This window comes from Camarhynchus parvulus, chromosome Z (assembly GCF_901933205.1).
Source record: "Camarhynchus parvulus chromosome Z, STF_HiC, whole genome shotgun sequence".
Lineage (NCBI taxonomy): Eukaryota > Metazoa > Chordata > Aves > Passeriformes > Thraupidae > Camarhynchus > Camarhynchus parvulus.
The window spans coordinates 42,175,752-42,203,147 of record NC_044601.1 but is presented as its reverse complement, the minus strand read 5'-3'; the positions used below and the strand labels follow the sequence as shown (position 1 = coordinate 42,203,147).

At 36.2% G+C, this 27,396-nt stretch overlaps 1 protein-coding gene across 7 annotated transcripts in view; it reads left to right on the top strand.

Moving 5' to 3' along the window:
- KDM4C (lysine demethylase 4C) overlaps positions 1 to 27,396 on the top strand; it is a 251,390-nt gene that overhangs the window by 5,305 nt on the left and 218,689 nt on the right. For 6 of the 7 annotated variants that reach the window (XR_004061512.1, XR_004061514.1, XR_004061513.1 and 3 more), the window contains exons 2-5: positions 8,672 to 8,836; positions 14,544 to 14,719; positions 17,405 to 17,519; positions 25,602 to 25,795. Coding sequence is in view for 4 of the 7 variants with exons in the window: in XM_030969349.1 (XP_030825209.1) it covers positions 8,693 to 8,836; positions 14,544 to 14,719; positions 17,405 to 17,519; positions 25,602 to 25,795 (629 nt within the window). In the remaining 3 variants the exon portion in view is untranslated. The remainder of the gene's footprint in view (positions 1 to 8,671; positions 8,837 to 14,543; positions 14,720 to 17,404; positions 17,520 to 25,601; positions 25,796 to 27,396) is intronic. The other variant, XM_030969347.1, reaches the window with a different exon arrangement.

The window sequence follows — 27,396 nt, the reverse complement described above, 5'->3', positions numbered from 1 at the left end:
AGAGCAGTTAGATAGCTGTTCTCAGTATGCACATGAGCTATGAGATGAAACTAAAATGTGAAATATTCAACATACACAGAAGAAGATATATCACTTAGCATATTGTTGATTGTAGAATGCTTCATCATGAAATGTTTTGGATATTAAAGGCTTACAAAAGTTCAAAATCATGGGGAAAAAACCATCACACTCTGCAAAATGCAGTAATATTCTCTATGTTTAAGGATTCCTTGGTATATACATTGCTGAAGAATGAGATGGTATCTGCAAATGTGTATTATAAGCTACCCCAACACTTATGTATATCTAGATACCTGCTGTTAGTAATTGTGAAGATGTGGAGACTAGTTAGGTTCTTGATAACTTGCTTTTGTCATTGCTGGAGGCTGTTACATGCTGCTTTTATTTAGGACTATGGATTTCATACCTGTGTTTTAATAATAAAAAGTAGAAAGTCTTGAGTCATGGGTAGCAGATAAAAAAGAGAAAAATACTTTTTCTGTATTTTTTCCCCTTGCCCTTTGTCCCAGATCACTTATTTTAAGATGTTTTTCATGCTGTGAGCCTGGTGTGGGAGAAGAATATCTAGGAATGAATTCAGGTCATTTTTCAGTTCAAAGTTTATGGGCTCAAGTTAAGCCAATTTATAATTTTGAAACGTTGTTGTAGGGTAGTACCGGACATAGAAATTAAGCTTGTAATGAAGCTTGCAAACTACTCAGAGCTTTGTGGTAAAATGGAGGTGATTTCAGGATCTTCAGAATATGGTTATCTACCCAGATTCTCGGTTTCTTAAGTTTGTAGACTCTATTAAAATCTTCAATACTCCTAACATTTATAAACTTGAGTCTTTCTGATGATGGTGAAAATCTGAGGAATATATACCTAACCATGAGATTTGGCCACATATCACAAATACGAAGCATTATGTTCCCTATATTTATTTTCACTGTTAATACAGTCAAATAATCTAAGTAGCAGATTTGGAATTCCTGATGGATAGGATCTCTTTTGAAGCCAGGAATGTAAAGTAGGCAGACATAATTGCTTGCACATTTACCGTTATTTAAAGAACAATTCAAACATAAGTATGCAAACCCAAATTACGCTGAGAATTAACTATGTGCATGCCCAGTAGACTGTGCTTTTATGTTTCCAGTTGCCTGAAAGTGCACTAATGCCATATTTTGGATTTTTGAATTTGCTTTGCTGAACAGTACAAGGGGTTGGATGGTTCCTGCTTACAGAATGCTAACAACTTCTTAAAAATGATGAATCTACTCACAGAGTTTTTACTTTTAAGTAAAATTGCTGCTGAAACTAATATAGATTAAGGCACAATTTTCTACTACTTGTTTCCTTTTCTGCTTATGCAGAGCTGGTAGTTCAAACGTGGTTATTTTGCAAAACAGCCTCAAAAAAAAAAAAGCTGGGGCTTCCTGTACGTGCCTTTCTCCGGACAAGTTTGTTTTCTTGTTGTTATCTACTGAAAAAAAGTTCCCAGGATTAATTCTTGTCAAATGTTTGTTGTCCCATAGTTAGTGTGGGTGAAAATTTGGAAGAAAAGGGAAAAAATGTGTGTTTTAGTTAATTTATCTGTGAGAAGTGGTGACCTTGACCTTAAGAGATTTGATTTTTTCCCATCTTCCTTCATACTTTTTTTCTTCTGCTAGAGTTTTTTTAGGTAATTTGTTTAATTTTGATAGTAGAGTAAAGCTTGTGTACATTGCAATTTTAAGTATTAGAACACATATTAAAATAATCTTGTCTTTCAAAATATGAACACATTTATTTTATGATGCAGTGGCCTATAGTTATTTATTGCTTTTCCATGTTAGCTGATAATTTTGTGAATAGCAGAGTAGATGTATTAGTCTGTGCTTTTTCATTTTTTTCAGCAGTGCTTTCAGTAGAGGGGACTGCCCTAAGCAGACAGTCAAGAGATGCATTCCGGAAAGCATCTTAGGAAGAACTATTTTGTGGAGTCTTGTGTAGTCTGGAGCCTGAAAGTTTGGATTCCCCCCTGATGGTGGGCGGACTTCACAGTACTGGTTAGTTTATTTTAGACTAGAAGCAAAAAGAAGTGTATAGCCTGCAGAGCATAATATTAAGGCGGAGAGAGAATATTATAATACTAAAAGTTGGTTTAATGTAGTGAAGGCTATAGGTTTTTGTGCCTTTTAACTAACTGCAAATTAACACATGCTGTTTTTCTAGTATGTGGACATTACAAAGAAACAGTTCAATGTTTTGGCAGTGGAGGCTGGAAATTGTAGCTGCCTGGTACTAATTTTTAAAGGCTATGGTATGGGGTATAGAGATCCTTCCCTTTTCTTAGGATATAGAAGAAACAATTATGTAGATTTTGCAATTACCAAAAAACATGTGGACTAAAATGTGTTATCAGGCATGTAATGTACACTTCTGTTCTTTAGTATCAGGTTTGTTATGTCTGTACAAGCCATGCACTTTAGATTTTGCAGGATTTGTTTAAAAAGCACTTTTCCTGTCATCATAACTAGTGAAATACATTTGCATTTTAGATTATGTAAATAATTGTAGCATTAATGAGATTTCATCTTGCTTTATGTGAGCTTTTCTAGTGTTGAACTCTGGTGTTTTCACTTCATCAGATTTCTTGGGCTACATACTGGCAGAGAGGTGGATGATTGAACTTTGCTGACCTCATGTTTTCGCTTCTGCAGTATTAAGACTAATGTAGCATTAATATTTTCCTAGCTGATGATTTGAGGGTTTTAACAGGGCCTTGCAATGGCTGTCAACTTTTCAAAAGAAGGATCAGGTTCTTTAACCTAGTTCCTGGCTAGACAACTTAGTTCTTCAGCTGGCAACTTTGGACAAACTGCATGCTTGTATTTTATTTACATTCATTTATTTCATTGTTTAATCAGACACTTTTAGGAAATAGGCAGACTACTTGGTCACTAAGAAACTGAAGGTTTATGGACGGGCTGTGGAGTTTATTGGATCAGGTTCATAGCTTGGGCTTGTTTGGCTAAAGCTTTCCCATGATTAGCTAAAAAGCTTCTTTCAATGTTATGTAAAGTACTAATGCATGATAATTTGAGTGAGGTTTATTCACATTTTTTTCACATTACTCTTTGTTTTTCTAGGTAATTATGGGCATCTTTTTCAGTGTGCAGTACTGTCGTGCAAGGGGACAGAAAAATGATTACAATGCTGATATGAGGGACTTAGAATAACAATAAAATTTCCCTGTATACATATTACTTGTCTCTCTATTTCATAAAGTACATCCTGGGCATGTTTGCCTTCTTTTTATAACTTTGTATTTACTAATAATGTGCATGTTTTCATTGTGTAGTAGTCAATGAAAGCTCTGGAAGTTTTATTTCTTAGATTGTACAGCTTATCACAAAATAAGTAGTTACATATACACCTAGGTCCAATAATTAGGTCAGCAATAATAGGATTGCAGTGCAGATTTTGTGTTAGAATGGTCTCCTAGAAGTTGTGATTTTGTCTGCCTCTGAAGCTTCTTAACTATGACACCGGAGTATATATTATGCTCTCGTCTTAATCATTTGGCTAGGGTATAACTGAGTTTTTGCGTGTGACAAAAATACCAAAAGTAGGCATTGTTTGGAGAAAGAATGTAGGACTCGGGAGTTCCACAAAGTCCTTGAAAGAGTTACATATTGTGTTAGAAGTTAATAGAATTGAATTGGAAGGCCAACATTTTTTGATTACTTTTTAGCATAGGGTTATTTTTTGTGTTAAATTTGGACATTGTAACTCAGTACTTACCTCTTGCCTACTGTTTCAGATTGATGTTTGTAATGAAGAAATGCAATAATGAAATTGTAAAACAGATTTAAGAAGTTACAACTGATAGATCATAGTTATAAAGAAGGTGATGAGTTACTAAGAAATCCTAAAATTAGTAGAAAAATCTAATGGACTTCTAGCATAGCAAATTCTTCATAGCCTTTATGATCTTTGCGCCACCTGATCAAAAGATGTTATATGGTTGAATCTTTTTAAGGAGTTCTTGCAAACATTGTGCTTATCAAGGAGCAGATTTACCCAGTAAGTTAATGAGAAGGTGTTTTGAACTGAGGAAGAAGGGTTTACACAAGAGCATGGATTGAATAGTTTATTTCTACTGAAAGTAACACAGCTGTCTGGTCTGTATGCTTATTGGCCTGGACCCTAAGATAGATGGAAGCTGGTAGAAACAAGATCTGTGAAGGGCAGGATTTGTATTTTTTACACTGCAATGAAGCTGGGCAAAAATTCAGCATTTCTAATACTCTACATGTGTGTTCATAATTAGTTGAAATTTATTAATTCTGCTTGTGATACAGATTGAGGTTCCTCACAGTACAATATGTTACATGCTTGAGTGTGTACTTAGTTACAGAGAGAAAAGGGAATAATCTTGTGAGTATCTTCATAAACAGGATTTTAAGAGTCTGGTAGCCAGGCAAGAATGCTGAGGTGTGATTGTGACAGCGTGAGTTAATCATAGTTTATTAGCTCAATTAACAACCCTAAATTAATTGAATTCTTTCATTGTGTCAAAGTGCCAGGGTATATTCAGTTGATTTGGTATGTGGCTGTTTTTAGAGCAGCTTATCTATTAAAACTGGTGTATTTTGGTGAGATGTTTTGGTTGAGAGAAATTTTTATCATGGTAATTTATGCAATGATAACTTTGTTATTATTGCATAAATTGTTGTGCCTGGTGCTTGAAATCAGACATTGGCAAAAATAATCCTGCAACTTTTCTCATAGCTGAACCACTTAGATATCGATTTTTCTTGTCTCCTTACCATTTTGCATAAGGAATATAGGAAATATTTCAAACTTTTACCCTTTCACATTAAAAAAATTAATTCCATAGGAGAGAGAGCTTGAAGCCTAAAGGAATGAATACAGGCACTGTGATATCTTATGCTCTTCACCCACAGAGAAAATGAGGATTAAATGGTTGGTAAGAGGTTTCCTTCTGACACTGACTTTCTATATGTATAATTTAATTTCATGTGTTTACGTAGTAACTGCAAGTTAATTGGTAAATCAAGTTATGCTTTTGGAAATGGGCTTAATCTGTTATGTAGGGAAAGGTGATGCAGGTGACATCTGACACTGTGCTTGTATGATACTAACTTGTGTATTTAGCTGGTACAGGCTGTGTTTCGGATTCAGTATGACAATAATGCTGATAACACACTGATATTTTGGTTGTTGCCAGATAGTGATTAATCTTAATCAGGGACTTTTCAGTGTTTTGCACTCTTCCAGTAAGGAGATGCACAAAAACGTGGGAGGGAGATGACCTGGACTGGCTGAGGGGCTCTTCAGTATTGCAGAATGCCATGCCCAGGATATCACATGGATGAGTTACCCAGAAGGGTGGCTGATGACAGTTTGTATTGTGTATCACCTGGGCTTTTTTGAGTTTTATTTCTCTCTCTCACTCTATGATAATAATAAATAAAAATAATTTTTACTTAGTTTCAATTATTAAGCTGTTCTTAACTCGTGAATTTTTACTTTTTCACTGATTCTCCTTCCAGTCTCATTATGTCTCGGGGTCGGCTGCTTGTTCTCTGCCCCCGAGGTGAGTTGGGTGGTCCAGGGAGCGACCCCAGGCTCTGAAGAATGAGACTGGACTCTTTGTTGTTCGGTCTTCAGGTTGTTTATTAAGTCTTATCTACAAAATTTTCTCCCTGGCAGACAGAGGTCTGACCAGCAAGGCAGCCACGACGCTCTCCGCCCGCTCCCAAGGCTGCGCCGTCTCTTATACCACAAATTACGTATATCATATTTACCTTTACCTTCCAATACCTATCACCCATGTTAGACAGTGCACCTATATTCTAAACCAATCCCCAAGTGCTAACATCACAGCAGAAGATGAAGGCCAAGAAGAAGAAGGAGAAAGGCTGGACACACCCAGTTCCCTCCATCTTGCCTCCTGAACCCCCATACCAAAAAACCCAAAATCTTCTTTTCCAGCCTGTGATAATTTCACTATTATTCTACCTAAACTTTTGTGGCTTGCTGATCTTCATATAAGGTTGGTAATTTGCTCCATGGGTCATAATCAAAACCACAGGTGTCTTGGGCTCTGTGACAGGGTCTCTGAGACCCCTAGCAGGGGTCCTGGTGTCCTGGACAGCCAGAGGTGTGTCCTGGGTCCCGACAATTATGGATGGGGGAAGTGTGATCAGCTGTGTGGTATTTAATTGCCAGTTTGGCACCTGGTGTTTGGCATGAAGGGTTGAGGTAATCACAGATCTGATCAGAGCATGTCAGAAGAAATTTGTTACAAGCAGTTTTTTTGTAAGGTTAGTGAAAAATTTTGTGAACGGCAGATGGCACATACTTGGAAATGGCAGCACCTTCTGATCTGAAGGTAATGTTTATCTGTCACTTGCCTAAAGTTCAGTCCTTTCGTGAGTACTGTATCCTGGTATGAAATGGAACTTTTTCTTTTAGTCAGTCTCAATGTAGAAATGGAAATCAGAGGAAATACTGATTTTATGTGTATAGCTTATTTGCTTTTTTCCCTCTGTTGAAGTTTTCAGAGAATGAACAGGAACATAGTTCTGTTGTTAAACTGCTGATAGTGAGAACTAGAAAATCCAAGTGCTCTTCCCCTGTATTTGCAGTGTGAGTGGGAAGTGCAAAATTGGCTGTCATGGTTTAGTGTAGTTTAGTTCGTAGTTAAGGAAAAAAAGTCATGAGCTACGGAAGTGATTCCCTGTAAGGACCGTAGGAGCTTCCTTTGGACTTGGCAGAACCAATCAGCTGGCTAGTTTTGAATATTGACACCCTGTTAAACCACTTAAGAGAGCTGAATATGCCTTTGTGAAATCACACTTAAAGACGAACAAGCCCTGGGAAAAACTCTCTTGCTTCCGGCCTTCGAACAGGTAAGTGGACGCTGGCCGGGGCAGGCCCTGCTCCGCCATGGGGCCCACATGACCTGGCCGGGCTGGGACCTGCTCTGCTGCAGCGCTGGCCTGGCTGGGACCTGCTTATGGCCAAGTCGGCCCACATGGCTCAGCTGAGATTCTGCTACTACCGCTGAGTTCCAACCATGGCTGGTGGGCCAGGCCACTGTGCTCAGTTTCAGGTGGAGCCAGACTCCATTCCAGCCATGAGCTGCCCAGCCATCCTTCTGGCACTGTGGAAAATCATGCAGCTGAGAACAGAGGTGACTCTGCAGCCCTGTGCAGAAAAGCAGCCCCACAGCTGGAATTGAACATGGCAGGGCCAGGAAACAGCCATGCTGCCAGAACGGCCGCTGCCTGGCAGAGGTCACATAACCATCCACAGGCCAGGGCGAGATATTAACTGTTTTAGTGCACAGATGAAACTTGCAGACATCAATCCTCTCTCAAGTGAGAGAAAAAGGAAAGGGTGAAGACATGTGAAGAAAACATGGAGACACCAAGGTCAGTGAAAAAGGAGTCAAATCCCAGATGGGAGGAGTTTGAGGAGATGCCTTAGTCTTGGGCTGAAATTCTCTTGTAAGGCTATGGTGAAGATATAATTGATAAACCAGACTTTTTTTCCCTGTAGCTCATGAAGTGCTTGTGGGGGGATGTAGCGTTCTAACTACAGCCATGAGCAGAAGCACCAGAGTTGAAGCAAGCAGATGTTAAAGTAGCTGTGATCTAATGAGAAGCTTGAACAGAGATATGAGAGATGAGCAACTTGGCCCCAGGGATGAGAGAAAAAAACCTCTGTTCCCAGAGATAAAAGAACTTCTGTTTCTATACTAGAACAGCTTATGCTTAAAATTGCACCCAGTAAGCTTAGGTGACCCATGGTGGTAGTTGTGGGAAGACTACCAAACCATGGGAAGAACTTCATGATTGCGGATTTCTGTGTGGCTGCAATTCATGAAAATTAAAAGCATGAGAGAACTGTTTCTTGTGGAGAAGTCTTCATGGCATGTCAGGAGAGACTTCTCTCCCTAAGTGAACTGAAGAAAGATTATTTTATTATTTTAAAAGTGGTAAACTGACTGAAAATACCAGATTTGTCTCTTTATGTTGTAAGCAGGAAAAGAAAGAAGAGTTGGGGGGAGGAGAAGTGTTCTGAAGGTTTTTTCTAATTTCTTACTATTTTTTCTTTTAATTCTGTTAATAAAGTTTTCTTTAAAACCTTTAAAGTTTTGAACCTGCTTTGCTCTCCTCCTAATCCTTATTTTGCAGCAAAAATGAGTAAATTATTCTAATGGGTGCTCTGGCATTTGGCCGCTGCTAGACCCAGTACATTGTTTTTCTCCATTTACTGAATGGAAATAGTGATATTTTATTAAACATGTAGCTTTGTTATTCTAGGTTATGCCTGTGTAATGTAACTCTCTAGACAGAGAATGTGCAGATGGATCTACACAGGAAGATCCTAGGTTAACTTGGAAACATGCTGTAAAAGCAGAGGTGTGGCCTGGACTGTGTGCTTGTCATTTACAATAGTGTTTATGCTCGGTAAAGACTGCATATTCTCAAAGGAGTAAGGATAAAATGTAAGCATTTCTTTTGTGCCTTTTATATTAGCCTGGGCAGATAATTGTAGACAATTTTTCTTCTGTTTGAAACCATGTATGTTGAATGTCAAAATTGGCTTTACAGATTATTCTCTACAGTGTATGTTTTTTTTTTAACAGGTAGATTGAAATTGAACCAGAATGGCTGCTGTTACCTCAGATAGTCCTCCAAACCCAAGCTGCAAAATCATGACTTTTAGGCCTTCGATGGATGAATTCAGGGAATTCAACAAATACTTAGCACACATGGAATCACAAGGCGCTCATAGGGCTGGAGTTGCAAAGGTAAACATGTATAACATAGAAGAAAAATGCTCCTAATACCTGATCTCCCATTACTTGTATTTTGCTGATTACAAACTTGACCTTTTTATTTTTTTTTCCAAATTATTTTCAAGGAATAGTTAATGATTTGTTACTATTTTAAGGAAGAGCCTTTCAGTGTCTGATATTTCATGCAGACTAATGAAGGTGTTGTGTAGTGTTTTTTCTCTAACTGTAAGTTGTTTACAGGTTTACAATAGCAAAAAAGGATCTCTAAGTAGATTCAAAATATATTTGGTCAAATCAGAACAAAGCAGGGAGTTGATAGTATAAATGAAAGTAGTCCTTATATACCAGGTGTTGAACTTCATGTTTTAGGGTTGTGTAGAGCTTTCCTGGAGCAAATAATCCCACTTCATTATGGCAAACATAAAGATGGTAAGGCAGTGTTTGAGTGGAAATAGTTTTCTTGTTCTTGTTAGTGGGAACTTCAGGCATGCTAACTGCAGCTGTATTGCTCTTTGAACAATGGCACATCTAGGACCTTAGAGCAGGAACTCCTCCCCTATCAGAGAGGGATTATCAGAGGTTCAGTCTGACATAATTTAGTGATACATCATATAATTGTTTATGCTGTGTCTGTTTTGCCACTTTTCAAATGAGCAGAAACCAGTGCAAATCTAGAATTACCAGCTTAATTATTTTAAGTACTCTGTGGGAGCAGCTATCTCCATCACTGGGTTTTGAAGCTAATGTTGCATGGTCAAGACATTTAGAATCTGAGTAAGGAGGAACAAAACTTGAAATCCTTGGTTTCCCCCCTGCCCACTCCTGCCTCCTGCTTCCTGTGAAACAAAGCAAAACTGAACTCCTCACTCTTTGAAAACCTTGTAGGTTGTTTTTTTTTATTCAGCTGATAGAGTACATAGGTTATATTCTCAAAATTTTCTCTGCCAAAAGAAGTAGAAATGTGATAAATAGGCAACAGTGGAAGGCCTCTGCTGAATTTTTCCTATGTTCAGCTATGTTCTGGAGCTTGTCTGTATGGGGATGACGCATTGCAGTCCTTTAATCTTGAGTAGTGACCTTCATTGTAGTGGTATCTTCTTGTTTGGTTGAACAGCAGTTAAAGCATCTCTTTCTGTTTTCAGTCTGTCAGGTACTTTCAACACATTACTAGGTTGTTTTGAGAATTTTATATTCTGTTTTTCACTATATTTTGATAATATCTCAAAAATTTATAAATAAAAGTTAACCAACTAAGTATTTTTTAAAACAAATCTTATAAAGTGAAAAATTAATGCTGCGGAAGTTTAAGGGACATTTTCTAAGTTTTTGATACTAGCTTTAAAATAACAGGAAAAAAAATCAGTTTTGATAGTAATAGAAAATTAACTTACAGGGAACCTAATTTTTTTTAAAGTCCAGGATATACAGTCTCAGGTATGAATGCAAGAAGAATAAGGACTACCAGAAGAGCTATAAGTATTTGCAGAAACAGTAGATTAGGCTCTAAACAGAGAGCACAATCAGAGTAGGCATACCCAACACTTTAGTTTAAGTGTGAATGTGTACAGAGAGAAGATCTGTTACCTGTGTAGAACATGTGTGTGTAAATGGGGATGAAATGACTATAAGGCTTGCATATATTGAAGGAAGGAAGAAGTATGGGAAATAAAATGTTAAAAACACTGCAACCACCATTGAAGTTCTAATACTATGTCTGAAACAAGTAATTAAGGTACTAGACAAACAATATCAAACCATTGCCAAAGCAGATAATGTACTGTGGCATCCCTTGAGCAAATTGGCAAAAAAATTGCCATTAGGCTTTTGAAAGTCTGAAATGAGCTTTAGGTGCAGAAAATCTATTTTAGTCTTACTGTTACAGAGGATTCTATACTTAAAAAGGAAGACAAAGGCTGAAAACAATAGTACAAATGACAAACAAGGGACACTGATAGATTACTTGTCTTTACCGGAGAATGATGTGTTTAGAAAACTCAAACTGCATTGATACAGAGCAAAAGAGTTAAATTAATTTGCAGTCACACTGGCAAGTAGAGAATTTCAGAACACTGTGCTGAAAATAGATACTGGCAAGTGCAAGAAAAACAACTTTCAAATGAGTTGGGGAGTAATAGTTACATAGAAGTAGTAGGCAGTGCCATTCAGAATCAGACCTATGGGAGATTACCAGTATGTGAAAGAGGATTTAACAGAAATGTATGTGTTGATAGCACTCTGCTATCAGTACTGACATGCAGTCTTTGTGCAGGAGACTGACTGGTATAACTAAGACATCCCTGTCTAAAACTGTATGTTTATTGCAGTAAACGATACTAAACTATATTAATATGCTTAGGACTTTGAGAAATAAATAAATATGTAAGTGGAAAAGTCTTGCCTTAGGTTTTTCCTTGTTCATATTTGAGCATTCAACAATGTGATTGATGAATTTGATCTAGGTTGCTCCCACTGAATAAATCTAACTTGCTTGACTTAGAAGATGCTATTTTTACTAAAGGAATTATGAAGAGTCTTCAGTGGGACAAGTCAGTGGTAAAACCACAGAGACCTAGTCATTATTTCCAGCTGTTATACTGGTTAGCCATGTGTTGCTTTGAGCATGATATATTAAGATCTTCAGTCTTTGTCCTTGTCTTCCGTAGAAAATGCAAATTCTTTGGGGCAGAAAGTTTATTTTTATCTTCTTTTAAAACTTTTTTTGTGTATCAATCCCCACAGAATTCGCTTCTCTAACCAGCACTCCAATTATAACAGTAATAAACATACTAGAGTTAGCTGGAAGGGGATATTTTGAACCTGTATTCATAAAAATATTTTTATTGCTTAAAGCGCATTGACCTTGAACTAAATAAGATAATGCAAATTTTGCTTTTCAGTATTCATATATCTGAGCCAAACCTCTGACTTCATGCTTAATAATCATGAAAATGGAAATCTCTGTGCACATATTTGATTTCTATGCATATTTTCTGAATGCATGACTTCTCTGCTTCCAAACTAACATTTCATATTTTGTTAATGTGAGTATAATTTAAGTGTTCTGTGAAAGAAATAAGTAGGAATCACAAGATGATTGGATTATTTTTTTCTCTAAAAGCAAACAATGCTGAAACTTGCTAAATAGTTCTTGTACAGCAGAAGTCCTGTGGAAGCTGAGCAGGAGAAGAGGAAAGAGGGAGTTGCATTTGTGTAAAAACTAGATAAAAACACCTGTTAATGTGTAAAATAAAAACATTAGCTATGGAAGTATGTTACTATTAGATAAATTTCCTTTGGCTTAATATTTGTCTTTCGCTGTGTGCTTTTAGCACTGATGGTCTTGACTGGATTTCTTATGATTGTTTGAATACATTAACATTAAAATATGCCTATTTGTGATTGTTTTCCAAAGCTAGCAAATGATCTTAGGATCTGTCTGTTTTAGAATTTTATTACTTTCATGGAGAGATGAAATAGTGAAATTTCTAATGGACTCTTATAGATGGAATCCTAAAATGTTTGTAAGAAAACAGTCTAGCTGTGTAGCTTAAGGACTGCCTCATTGTGATCCCTTTAGTAAAACTGTTAGAGAGATACCTCTGCCTGAATTAAGGTGCAAATGAGAGCGTATGCTGAAGTCAGAAGTATGGATTTTGTTTAACAGTAAATATGAGAGAGAGAGATAGAAACAGAAAAGGAGGAGAGAGAAAGAGAGTGACAGAGAGACAGGTTAAGTAGAAATATCACTACTGTGGTTTCTATCTTCACCACCTTATTCTGGTCTTCTTGGTGGTGAGAGTTGCCCAAAAACCACAGAATTCAGTAGATTAATAGACATTTGGACCAGGTGTGAATGCCTAGGTAGACCTCAGTGGTGGGGGCGAGTTTGATACTGTCTCTTGGAACAGACTCTGGATCTGTTGCATCCCTTTCCCTCAGTGAGGAGTCTGGGGGTGCTTCAGAGTTTTTGGTGGCTTATGACACCTCCTCAGCTGCCTCTGACATGAATGCCCTGTGGATATGGCCATCCAGGGCTGGGGGGGATTTGCAACTGAGTGTAAGGGAGGTTGGGTGTTCACTCCTGCCCAGAGGTTATGCTACACCCCAAAACTTCTCTTCCTCCCCACTGGGGGAGTGTGAGCAAACCTGGCCTCAGCAGATGGGCCTGTGGGCTATGTTTTCCCCCACCCCAAACCTAACCAGAGCTGATTTTCAGGACAGCTACTGGGTTTGGCTTTCTTGTGGATGCCTTCTTCTCCCTCAGCCTTACTTTTCCCTAGACCAGAGATAACTGAACAATCATGTCAGATGAAGTATAGTATCTTGTCTTTCCTAAGGTGCTTAAACTCACAGTCCTAAGTTCCAGGCATATTCAGGGAGGGGTGGGCTTAGGTGGGCACAGTTTCTTTATACAGTTTTACCATAATGGGGAAGAAGTTCTGGAGAACAATGTTTAAGCCTTTAATCTTAAAATTTCAGTCTCTCACACTACCTCTAAATTGTGAATTAATTATTCAAATAATATCATTCACTTGTTGCATGTTTCTAAGAGCTGTCCTGCTTTGTTTTAAGATACTTTAAAAGTTTCCAAGCCACCGTTCATGGAAATTTGATTTGAACTTAGCAGAAGAATGAAAGTAATGAGTAGATCAAAAACCATGTCATTAAGCCTTTGGGCAAGTAGAAGTTCAAAAATGAAACCAGGCCAAAAAATTTCTATATAAAATTTTTTTGTTGCTCTGTTTTAGAAGTGATATATCTAGAGTTATTTGTTTTGTGCTGAAATAATATATGCAAGAAATGTTCAAAATTACACAGCCTGTTAAAGAATACTGGTACAACTGCAGGCTTCTTTGAACTTCTTGATGAATTCTTCTGCTAACGCTTCAGAATCTGCTGAGGAGTTTTCATAGACTGTGGGTAGTTCTGTGGTATTTGAAATAAATGCATTAACTTTACAGCTGGTTAATCTGCACATAGCTTTAATCTTCAATTATGAGGATTAAATAATGTAATTATAAAAGCTAATGTATCTAAATTAGTGCACATGCTTACTGTAATAGAGCTGTACCCTGTAGTTTTATGGGGATTAAATTGAACAGATTCGGAAATCTAAAACAGCTGTATTTTTTCCATTCTTCAGTAAAAAAATAGTTATACATACTGTTTATACCAAATAATGTTTAGACAGAGGGCTGACAGGTTTTTTTAGGAACTTTTATTTTAATTGAGGATAAAAATTTTATATCTTTGAATCTTTAGGTGTGGAAAAGACATCTAAGGTCATTGAGCCCAACTTTTGAGTTAGCACCTGCATGTTCACCTCTAAGCTGTATCGCCAAATGCAACATCCATACATGTTTTTAACACTAAATCTATATGATGTTATGGATTGCAAACTATTTGTCAGTTATAAAGCTTTCTGATTGGAAAAAATTTGTCAGCTCTGTTATTATAAATGTGTATTTTTGCACAGTTGCTGAAGAATTGCTGTAGATTGGTGAATTGCTGCTTGTGAATTGAGGTGATACTGGACATGTTCTGAATGGGTTTTTAGAGTGTTTAGGAGCACTTACAGTATCAGTTAATATGAAACAGTTGGTATGCAAATGTTCCTTTGATCATGTGGGCATATTCAACGGTTCCTTCAATTTTTTTCCAGGATGTTTTGAATTGTTGTTGCAACTGTGCTGTTCTGTTTTGTTTTCTATATGTAAAGGTTATCCCACCAAAGGAATGGAAGCCAAGAAAGCATTATGATGATATTGAAGATTTGGTGATTCCTGCTCCAATTCAACAGATGGTCACTGGCCAGTCTGGACTTTTCACACAATACAATATTCAGAAAAAGCCCATGACAGTGAAGGAGTTCAGGGATCTAGCCAACAGTGACAAGTATGTACTCTTGCTTAGCAAGACTAATATTTATCTTCACATGTTGTGGTTTCTTTGAATTGTGCAAGGCTGCTGGTGATTTCTTTTTTTTTCTGTCTCTCAAGGTACCCTTCCATACCTTGTGAGTATTGTGAGTGTGAATATTGTTTGGGTTTGTTGTTGAAAGCATCTGATGCCATGGCAGCCAGAAAGCATCTGAAAAGCCTGAGACGTAATGCTTTCTGTCTACTTTTCTTTATCTTCCAGAAGATACAGAAAATAGTGAAGATGATACAGATGTGTATCTGAGTTTTAATTTGATTACACCTATTAATGTTTAATTCCTAGATACTAGAATGGCCTATCGCCGTGTAATTATGAAAACTCCAATATCTTTTATAACCAATCCAGAAACTTTTGCATTAATCTGAGAGAACTCAATGGTATCTGGTGAATGTCAGTGTTATGGTTATGGCAAGATGAATATTATGGAAGGGGTAAAAACGTTTGTGAAGAGCTGGGCACTGTACTGCAATGTTTCAAATTGTAGAGCATTTCAAGAAGAGGGAATTGATAAAAGGAATTCTTGCCTGTCATTTTGGCCGCATAACAAGAATATATTTTACTTGACTATCTCCTCAAAACTGAGTGGAAGTGGTTTCTAGAAGATGAATCAAAGGATCTTAGAAAGAAAAGATACTTGAATGGGAAAGGTAATACTGCCTTAGTTTGAAGGCAAGTTTCTATTATGGGCTAATTAAGAAATTAGATATAAGAATAGAAGCTGTTATCAAGATCAGGAAAAACTAGGACATCTAAAGCTTTTAAGGAGGCTCCTTACCAAATGTTCCATGGGAACCTATTTTGTAGTTCTTGAAATTATTTGTTTAGTAAATATTAGAGGTGAGAATAAATCACATGACCTATACGGTATTTGATGTGATTTTCAATAATACTTTTTCATAGATGTTAAAGTTTACATTTTATTAACCCCTGATAAGTTGAGGTACACTAATTTCTTAAAATAATTGATTAATGTAGAAATGCTGAGAAGTTTTTCTTAGGTATCATTTCAACACAGAGTATATTTTGGAAATGTTTCTGATTTCAATTTTTATGGTTTTTACTGAAATCAGATGGCAACTTAATTTTGCATTGGCATGCAAATTTACATTTGGAACAGTAGAACAGTTGGGAGGACTTCCTGTCTATTACTAGCTGTAGGTCTTTCCAAATATTTGTCACTGCTCTTGAGAAAATGTGTGACATAACATTCTATGATACTCTTACTGCAGTTGATATTTCTTAAACTATCACGTAGCTGAGAGCCTCTGTAGTCCCGTAAATATAATTTTGTTCCTTAAAGGAGAAGACTTCTCTGTTAAGGACTTTTTTCTTGAGTATTAGGATGTTGCGTATTTCCTTTGGGTAAGAGAGAAGGGCCATGAGCATCTAAATGAAGTCACAGTTGCCTTTAAAAGGATCAAGTGTACTCAGTCTAATGCATTTAATCTTTTATTTGTTTAGACATTTGGGGCTCTCCATTGAACCAAAATGCTTCTCTACTTGACCTCTGGGAAATAGGAGCATATCCGCATTCTGTAATCAAGGAGTCCATGTGTGCGTGTTACTCAGGGCCCAACAGAAGTACAATCTGATTTCTGGAGCTATCATTAGAAATAATAAAACAATTCTGTTGCTGAGAATACTTTGGTTAAGATGTGTTTAGCTTTGGTTTTTTTTTTTTCTCTGTTCAGATTTATTACGTGATGTAGATGTACTTGGTCTCAGTGTTGCATGTTTGGATTTTCTTTCCAATTGTTCATGTGTAGCATACTGGCAATTCTACAATGAAACTGTAGTTCTCAGAGTTGCAATAATAGGGGAGTAAGTTTGCTTTTCTGAAGACTTAAATATGGAAGTACAGAGGTCTGACAAAGGATCCTGAGGCAAAGCTGTTGATAGATGTTTTTATGGTAGTATGTTGTCTTGTTCTCACAAGATTTTGAAAGGCTACATGAGTAACCTTTCAAAAGTATTTGCATAAGTATATTTAAGCATGTGTGTTACATATCTTGTGCTGTTATAAATGAGTAAAAAGAAAAGTTCCCTTAAATATTTCTTTTCTCTGTGTTGTAGAATTTTTTGGTATCAGCTGTTTGAAACACAGCTTTTCTTGAAAAGGTTTTCTGGGGCAGGAAGAAGAGAAGAAAGTATTGGTTTTGCCTGTGAGGGCTGCCTGGCTGAGTTAGTTTACATTGTTCTGAGACAATGTAAAGACAGGACCTATATCTGAATCTTTGCAGAGCTGGTAGTGAGGTAGGAAAAAAATAAATACTTGTTAGTTGTGTTTTCCATATGTGTCTTTTTTTACAGAAGGGAAATAAAAGGGAGGAGCTCAGGCTAAGGATGGTTGGTAAATGGGCTGATTTGCGGCTGGAGACTGAAGCAAATATTGTGTGGGTTGGTGGATGAATCTAGTTACTGTAGCTGTCAGGTAGGTTTCCAGGAGGTTTCCATGATATGGTTAATCATGAAACTAAGAATTCAAGACAACTGGTAATTCTTCTGTTTCAGAGAATTTGAAACAAAGTGAGTTCATGTAGAAGGTTCATAGTGTATTGTCCATGGCATAGTAGCTTAGTCCATTGTAGAGGCAGTTGTTGAAAGATGGTGATGAACCTTTGCCTAATTCTTTCTCTGCAGATACCGGACTCCAAGATATGTAGACTGTGAAGATCTGGAGCGTAAATACTGGAAGAACTTGACTTTTGTGGCACCAATTTATGGAGCAGATATCAGTGGGAGCATTTATGATGAAGTATGCATAGTTTTTTATGAAGTTTATCCCTTCCAGCCCTCTTTCAAAGGGTACTCTACTTAGATGATATACTCTTGCTTTATGACTGAGAATCTGTCTTTTGAAATCTTTGTGTTACTCCTTAAAGCCTCCAACCAAGGCTGAAATTAACTCTGCATCTGCAAGAGTCAGACAATTCTGTCCTTAGACAGTAGAATATTGCTACTCTTCCTGATCATGACTCTTGCCTTTCTTCACTTTGAACTCTCCAGACCTTTGAGATATCTTCCTACTTATTTGTTTATTAACGTTCTAGTATGTGTATTTCCTGTGTGTATCTGTGGACACTTAGAGATATTTTAAACTAAGTTTTATTTTAAAATTAAAAGATGGATACTTTTATCTCTTTACTGAGGAATATTGGTAGCTGTACTTCATGCTTGGAATGTCTGCAGTTTCCTGGAAACTCATATTGTTTACCTCTCAATTAGAAATTAAGTTTGCTGGTAACTTGCCAAGATCTCCATGGATGATAAAAGGACTTTTTAAAACAGATCTCATTATCCAAAGAATTACAGACATCCATTGATATCAATTAGGCTATGTAAATAAGACAGGAACTAGATTTCTAAAGCATTATTTAAGTAATGAGATTAAGAGAAGATATATTAGCATTTAAGAAAATATTTGAGAATTTAAAAAATATAGGACAAACTTGTATGAAAAGAAAATACCATATGTGAAGTTCTTGGGTTATTTAATGTTCTATGTAACTGCCTTTTCCAATCATTAGAAAAAAAAAAGTATGATTTTGCTGTGGCAGGTGTTCTGAGGCTCTCCTGGTGTTTCACAGTTCTTCACGGAAGACAAATTGAAGACTGTCCAGAGATAAATACAGTCAGCCAATATGGCTGAAGGCAGTTCAGTTCTTGCACTGAGTTACTTGATCTTTGAAAGACAGCTAAGAATGTCCAATGGTATGTTGTTTAGAGAAAGCAAGTTCAAATTCCCTTGTGTGTCCACATAGCTGCTTTAAGAAATCGTTTAGAAAATAATTGAAGATTCTAATTTGGAATGTTCTGTGGAGAGACATTCCAGGTGGCTGCTGCTTTGTGAAGATAACACAAGACACAGAAAAAGTGTTCCAAGAAATAGAAGCTTGCCCTTTTTCTTCTCTGATCTTTGTGTCTTTTTTGTTGGCAGATAATGTCTTATGGTATAACTTTTTACAAAGATATGCTTTTTTTGGATTGTGTGGGTTTTTTTTTGGTTTTTTTTTTGTGTTGAGTATCTTTGTTTACTCTTGCATGAGCAACATTTCCAAAGAAAAGAGAATGAATGCAATAATATCCGATTTGAAAGTGCTGATTGGTCAAAGAGAAGGTCAGAGATCTTCTTACAGAATTACACTCTTGGAAAGACAAGGAAGGGGGGTCAAATAAAAGCAAAGAGGAAAGTGAGAAAAGCAGCATTTAGGAATCCTAACTCAGATGTTTAGTGCATAGGAGAAGGAAACAAAGCACTAAAAGTTGCAGTGACTGGGGAAGAAAGCAATAAAAGGTAGAATAAAGAAATCTTGATGCCTATAATAAAATGGGTATCATTTAAAAATAAATAACAAAGGAGAAATATTAGTGAAAGGAATTGACATTAAGGAATGTGACAGATTGAGCACTTAATGTGACGGCCAAGTGTTGGTGTACAACCCACTTGGTGTATAGAGGACAGAAGGAATATACTCTGGTACCAAAGTGTTGGTGAGAAAGTTATGATGCCGCTGATCAGTATGGTGTCTCTCAGAATAATTTTGCTGCAGTTAGTTTTTGGCCAGCAGATGGTGTACTTGCACAACTAATACTTTTCCTGTCGTAGTGCTTGAAGATAGTCTTAAGAAGGATCATTTCTATTTTGTTTGAAATTGGAGATTGTTCTCATGTCTTCATTCAATTTCCTTCAGGATTGTGATTATTTGGGCAAAGGAGATGAACACAGCTCATTGACATTTTGGGCAGCATTCAGGAGAAAGCGTATGGTGGGATTAGTTTCTTGTGGCAGCTTATTTGCAAGAAACAAAACAAATGCTTACTTTTTATGAAATACATATTGTAGAAAATAGTGTGTTACAGATGTTACACTTAAGGTAAATATCTGGCAGAATTCCAGGTAAAATCTGCTAGGAACCTAAGGAAAATGTGACACATATGTGTATGTGGGCCATCAAAATTAGTAAGAAATACTGCTGTGCTCTGTAAATCAGTTTAGCAGTTTACCAGTTACATTTTTTTTTCCACTTGGTGACAATCAATTTTTTGAGACATTTGTATCTGAAGCATAATGGAACCTTGATTTTTACTATTTAGATAATTTAAGAAGCATTACTGTAGTTTGTGAAAGCCAACATCTTGTTGGCATTGTGCCAGAGAAATTATAGCTTTTCTACTATTTGCTTTTTTAGACCATAGGATGATAAGTTCTGAGGGATTTGGAAGATGGGGCAAAATTTTCTAAAGGCTGTGTTACATGAAACAGAAAAAGACCCCACCAAAAAAGCCCAAAAACCCCCAAAACCCCAAACCCAAATGAAAACAAAGAAATAAAGAAACAAATCTATAAGTACATGCTTTGAAGTCTTAACAGCTGCCATCAGTGGTTCAATTTTATCCTTGTAGTATTGGATTATTCCAGAATCTGTTTAAAATGTCTTTTAATTATTATTTGACAGCTTTGTACTCAGATTAAGTCTTTACAAATAAGGAAATAATCTGTGACAACAAGTGTTCTTTGCACTCTATAGAGCTTTATAGAAAATAAATTCTATAATTTGAGAAGGCTGAAGGTTTGCTGGAAATACTATTCTGTTACTTGCATTCTAATTGCTGTTACATTTAATGGCAGTACTTTGTAGGAGAGTGTCTGTGTAGGTAGCTCTGGAAAAGACATGATCCCTTGTGGACTTATCTAGCTACAGTGGAGGGGTGGAAATCTTGGTTTCAAAAGTATTTCCAAAGAAAAGTGGCCAATTTGAAGTTTATAACGAGTCATAAAACATGTCTGACTTCAGTGCTGACAATGGCATCTGCTGTTCTGCAGTGAAAAACCATGTGTGGAAGAAGCATGTATAAGTACTGTTTTGTGTCTCTCTCACCACTCTCCTCAGCTGCTGTCTGAAAGACACACTTTACTTTCATTTTTCTCCTCTTAGTTTTATTTCTCCTAACAGGACAATTCCTAATTCCTACCTTGTCCCATGTATAAGGTGTGGGTATCATACGTAAGAGTGCACCCTCAGTCGATTTCCAGAGGATACCAAATTGGGTGGGATGTCGCTCTGTTGGAGGGCAGGAAAGCTCTGCAGGGGGATCTAGATAGGATGGATCTGTGGGCTAGGGACATCTGCATGAGGCTCAACAAGGCCCAGTACTGTGTCCTGCCCTTGGGTCACACCAACCCCAGGCAGTGCCACAGGCTGGGGCAGAGTGGCTGCAAAGCTGCCGCAGGAAGAGGACCTGGGGGTGCTGGTGACAGCAGCTGAACATGAGCCAGCAGTGCCCAGGTGGCCAAGAAGGCCAATGGCATCCTGGCCTGTGCCAGCAATAGTGTGGCCAGCAGGGCAGGGATTGTCCTCCTGTTCTTGGCGCTGGTGAGGCCACACCTTGAATGCTATGTCCAGCTCTGGGCCTCATAATTTAAGAAGGATGTTGAGGTACTGGAGCATGTCCAGAGAAGGGCAGTGGAGCTGGTTAAATGTCTGGAGTAAAAGTCCTGTAAGGAGCAGCTGAGGGAGCTGGGGTTGTTTAGCATGGAGGAAAGGAGGCTGGGGGAGGGAGGGACCTTATCACTCTGTACAGCTGCTTGAAAGAAGGTTGTAGCCAGATGGGAGTTGGCCTTTTCTCCCAGGTAGCAACATGATTAAACTGCCTCAGGTTGTGTCAGTGGGGAGATTTACTTTGGATTTTAGGGAAAGCTTTTTCATGGGGAGGAAGTAGTACCAATCACTGGGGCAGGCTTGCCCAGGGAAGTACCTTTGTCACCATCCCTGAGCATATTTAAAAGATCTGTAGGTATGGTGCTTGGGAACATGGTTTAGCCTTGGCAGAGCCAAGTTAATGGTGGGTTTGGATGATATTAAAGGTCTTTTCCAACCTAAATTATTATATTCCTTCTATTTATTATGTCCTTTTCTGTGATCTACTCATTGAGATCCATGTGAGCAGTAATTTAGGTTCTAGAGTGATTTCCAAAGAATCCACTTGCCCACCCTTCAAAAGAGGGCTTAAAAAGCAATGACTATATCCTTAGAAATGATGAGAAGTAAAAACAATCTAATGAGGGCGATTGTTTGTATTTCCTAATCTGTGTGTTTATGGTGTAGAGATTTTGTTTGTAGCATTTTTCTTCCTCTTTTTTAATGACTTCCAAGGCACAGTAAAAGCCTGGCAGTAGCTTTATTGTATTCATTGATGTGAGTGAATGGTTTTGTGGAGGGAGGAGTGGGTTACAAAGCACAAATTTTTCTCTAATGTTTGTTGTGTTCCTTTTCACTCTGTCTCTTAATTAGGTTTTTTACTCCTCTTTAGTTTGGGGATTGTTACAATCAGCCATAAGGGCTCTTCAATCTTAGTTGTGCAACTGATGTCTTGTACACCAGATTAATATTGAGATGAAGCTGTGAGATAATAGAAGGAAAAATTAAACACTGAAAAAGGATTGTGTGTAATAATGTATGCATACAGAAATCATGTTCATGATAGTGTTGACTGGTTTAAGTAAAGTGAAAAGACTAGTATTGTGTCACTTTTATAAGTTCTTAAAAATTAATAAAACGTTGAATTTGAAGCTTTTTTTATTCTTATTTGCAAAGAGGTTAGAGCTTTCAACTGTGAATTTCACTTTCTACCAATGCGCTGAGATAAACATTATTTTTTGTGGTTTTGGGAAAACAATGGGTCAACTCTTTCCAAAGTGTGCAGGCACTCAGATGAGCAATGCTTGTCAAGTGTCCCACTTTGTCTCCACATTGCATTAAAAGCAGATGCAAAGGCTGTTAAAGTAAAGAGTAATAAAAACTCTTTATAGTAATTTTCAGTAAGTTTGAATCACCTTCAAAATGAATAAACATTGGAATAATAGTCTTCTATATAAATACTATGTGCCTTATAATATTTCTCTAAGGAAGTACAAGGTAAGTGTGACGTGTAGCAATGACTGTAATTGGTAAGGTGTTTCAAGCCTGTTTGTTATCTTATAGAAAGAAAACTGCTAAAAAGTAAAATTTTTCTAGGTATTTGATTGTGTGGTACAGTTGTCACTGATGACAGGTATTCTTTAAAGAATTTACCATCAGAAATATGGATAAATTAGAAATAATATCTTGTCATATTCCTTTGAAATTATTATAATATTCTGGTAGTACTGTGATATTCTGAGGAGAATAAATATTTTGTATTGTCATAACATTGAATAGATTACAATGTCTAAATGTATTTGTAAGAAACTACCAGATTCAAATTCATAGTCAAATAATATATGTACTGCTGTTCTAACAATTGTTATTAAATATAGCATAACCTGCAAAAATATACTTAAAATTTGAGAAGTATGGCTATGTATTGACCTATTAAAATTCACTTTTACAGCTGGTATCTTTTTAGTGTGCATTGCAATTGCTACATCTAAAACTGGTTATACAACTACTGTAAAAATAAGAATCAATATTTTATGTTAAAATCATATAAGCATTTTACTTAATGTTTTTGAATATTAAAAAAAGATCTGTGAGGTACAGTAACATCTTTAGTAATAATTTGTAATAATTACTTATAACAGTCTGGGCATAAATATGAAACTGATTTATTGTTTTAAGTCTGAGGAATGTAGGAGGAGCTGAAATTAATCAGTGTGATTTTAGTGTTTTGGCCAGTTTCAGTGAACATTTCCTTTCAGGCTAAGAATACTTGTCCAAAATAGTCTTTAGGTAAAGGAAGTAGCTCATCTGTCTTGAGTGTAAAAGATGTTACTGTTTGTTTGGTGTTTGAAGCAAGTTATTTGTTCTAGGATTGATCTCCATGATAGGAATTGCTTTTGTTTGAGGGCAGATCACCAGCAGGTTGCTTGTGACTAGTTGTGATATGATTTGACATAGTGTGCAAGGATGAGATGTATTGTTTAAAAAAAATTCTCTTATTACTTAATTCTTAGTAGAAGACTAAGGTTTCAAGATGTTAGGGTTACTAGAAGCTTACATGGGTGAATGTTGTGATGGGACGAATAACGGGTAAAAAAGCCCGTGGAATACTGTTAAATAGAAAGATAACACATCTGCTGTCTGAAGAAACCTTCTAGTGCAAATTGCTACAGTACTTACATTGTTTGGCCACTCTCAGAGTAGCTACCTAGGTTAGCAGTTGACTTTTCCAAGTATTTCTTGTTTTCTTCTAATCCACTATATGTATCTGTGGTTAAATCATTGCTCTTCGCGGTATTAATCTGTTCCTCTGAATGAACTGCAAAATTGTAAACAGAGATAAATTTCCTGTGATTTAAAAAAATAAAATTTTAAATTAATTTGAGGACTTATTACTTCAAAATCATTACTTCGAATTTTTTATTTTACAGCTGTATTAACTTGCTGCTGCCAGTTTTTATATTTGAAAGGTGCAGATTTTACAAGCGTCTACTCTTTTGAGCTCAGATTGGTGTTTCTTCTTTTATTAGGATATAAATTTTATTTTTGTTTACTTTTTAAATTTCAAGTGCCTTTTTGTTTCACAAATGCATCAAGCCCAAGGCTTCAATTTTAAAAGAAGAAAAGATGTGATTTGAAATTAAATAATTCTATAAACATTGTTACTCATTTATAAAATTCCAAGGAACTTAGTATTTCTCAATAAATGAAATAGCCAAAGCAGGCGGTTAGAAGTGCTTGTTCAGTGAGAAGTCTCAACTTCATACAGAGTTTACCTTCTTGTCTATCAATTCTAACTGCTTCGTTTGACATAAAAATCTCAGAAAACAGATCAAAACTGAGAATATTAAATTTTCCTGACTTCTTGCATTAACCTGTATTGTTAGTATTCTAGCTGTCCAGTTATTAAATATCATCATCTTAATCAGCTGCATCAGGACTGCAGTCTGCCATCGGTTTGTACCCCAGTAAGATTACCAGAACTCTAGTTTCAGTGATTGAGCAGAGCAGCTCATGCTTAAGAGTGTCCTTAGAGGTTGTCTTCCCAATAAAACTTGTCTGAATTGAGTTTTTAATAGTTTTGATTCTATGTCTTGGTTTTCTGAGTGCTTGAGCACCAGCTAATGTCTTCCCTGGAGGTGCTAATAATTGCTGTTATAATGAAGTCTAATTTTTTCTCTTCAATTTTGTAGCTTTGATCTTGCTTATACTGTCTCTTACATGCTGTATTACCTGAAATTAGAATTGCAGTTTCCAGTTGAATCTGAAGTGCAACAAAAGCTACATGTATTGCTTTATTAATGACTTCTAATATATGAATTTTATGGGAATAGCATAGGGAAACAGCTTTAATCCCCTGAAATCAATAGATTTCTTCTGTTGTATATTTCTTATTTGGTACATCATTATGATTAGAAATACATCTGAAGTGAATTGATCATTTTAGTTTTTATACTTTCCAAAGAAATTGTAGATTTACTCATGTAAAATAATTTTTAAACCATTTTTTCATACTATCTGCTATTACTTTGTAAGTAACAAAAAAGCATAGATAGGTTCTGTAAAACTTAGTGGCTTCCAGCTATCAACTCATTGAAGGTTTTGTCTGAAGCCATTACTTCTATTTCTTGTGTACCTTTTTGTATGTAGTATGGTGTTTCAGTCTATGTTAGATTTGATTTAAAATTGTGAACCAGATAGGAACTTTTTATATTCTCTGCTCTGAACATCTCAGACTTATAACCTGATCTAATACTGATTAAGGTCAAGAGAATTTTTCAAGTAATTTCAGCTGTCTTCTAAAATGCTTACAATCTTTTGAAAGTCTACATCAGGTGTGTATCTTTTGACTGGGGCTGTTGTATGAAATTGCATTGCTTTATAAGCTTAGTAATATTTTTATTATGTATCTTTTTCAGGGTATTGAGGAATGGAATATTGCCCATCTTAATACAATATTGGACGTTCTAGGAGAAGAGTGTGGAATTTCTATTGAGGGTGTAAATACACCATATCTTTATTTTGGCATGTGGAAAACAACATTTGCATGGCACACTGAAGACATGGATCTCTACAGTATTAATTATCTCCATTTTGGGGAGCCAAAGTCATGGCAAGTTTTTCTTTTTTTTTTTTAAGATGACTTCTGTTTATTTCAGCTGACTAAACCAAAGAGATGGGTTATGATTGGTTCACAGTGGCAAGCTTTACTAAAAAGCTAAGATAGTAATTCAGTGAGGGGTTTTTTAATCTCATAATGCTGTGAAATCACACGGATACATTCTTTTATTTTAAAGGGAAAGACAGATGAGTACATAAGATTTACTTGAATTCAACAGAAAAATATTTGAAAGATACCATATGAGAAGTTTAATATGTTGGGAACCCCAAGTGTATGTGAGGAACTTCTGAAAGAGCTCTTTGAAATCAGTTTTTGCTTCTGTTGCCTTTTGGGGCTACCTACCATATTTTGTATTTAACATGTATTTAATTGCTTTTTTGAATCAGAGTCGTATTCTGTACAGTTAACTCAGCTGGACCAGTAGGAGATAAGAATCAGAGCTAAAGATACTTTCTGTATGTGAAACTTCTACTGTCCTTTCTCTGTAATCTTAGATATTTGGTTGAACAGCTTTAACAGGCAGTTTGGTTTAATACACTGTGATATACATGTATCCCAAGTATATAAGACAAATAAATTCCTTTTGTTCATAAAATCTTTCTTTTTATTCAGAATACCTGTGAAGAGAGTGTAGAATGATTAGAAAGATATGCAAAAGATAAGTTATGCATAGTTCAGTTCTTGGAGTTTCTAGTCATCTGAGCACGGACAGAAAATATATAGCTTGTAATTCTATAAAACATCACTGTTTTTTTTTTTATACCCATACAAAATTCAAATACCTATAATGTATTTATTCTGTGAGTGTGGTAAATTGGTCAGATGCTCACTCTTAGATCATTGCCTTATCTTTACCTGCTTTGCTTATGTAATGGATCTCTTGAGTTAAGGCAGAGAAGGTGAATACCATCTATTGTAGTAAAGCAGGTCCATGTCTGAAATTAATAAATTATATACTTAGGTATTTGAGGTTGCTTCTTTGAATTAAATATATAGGAAGTCTTGTTAACCATATCATCAATATCTTTAAAAAAATGGATGTAAAGATAGGTGATTCCAGAATGTTCCAAGATGATAGGACAATTGTAAATAATATGATGATTGCATAAAGTTGTTTTCTGCTTCTTAGGAATTTAAAATGTGCTGTATGAAGAAAAAACTCACTGCATTTTGTGAAATTCCAAACAGTAGATAACTTAAACTCTGAATTCCTTAGATACAATAGGAAGAAGCTAGGAAAGCTTCTTTAATTATTTTTGATGGAGGTATGAGTCAATAACAGGATAAATGCTTTTCTAGTTTACAGCTACTTGTTTATGCTTCTAATGAACAAAATCATTAAACACCATCCTCTTCATATTTTGAAGAAATAGTGGTGGATACAAATTCATTTTCTGTACCACATTGGCCCATATTTTTAAGAAATGCAATATTATAAAAAAGGTGAACAAAAAACAGCTAAAGATTTATTTACACATGTTACACATGTCTCTGTTACTGGAGGAATGCTGTAATAATTCATGCAAAGTTCATTTATCAGTAAAATGTGTTTTGTTAACGTGATATTAGTATAGTATTTTTTTCAAGAAAGT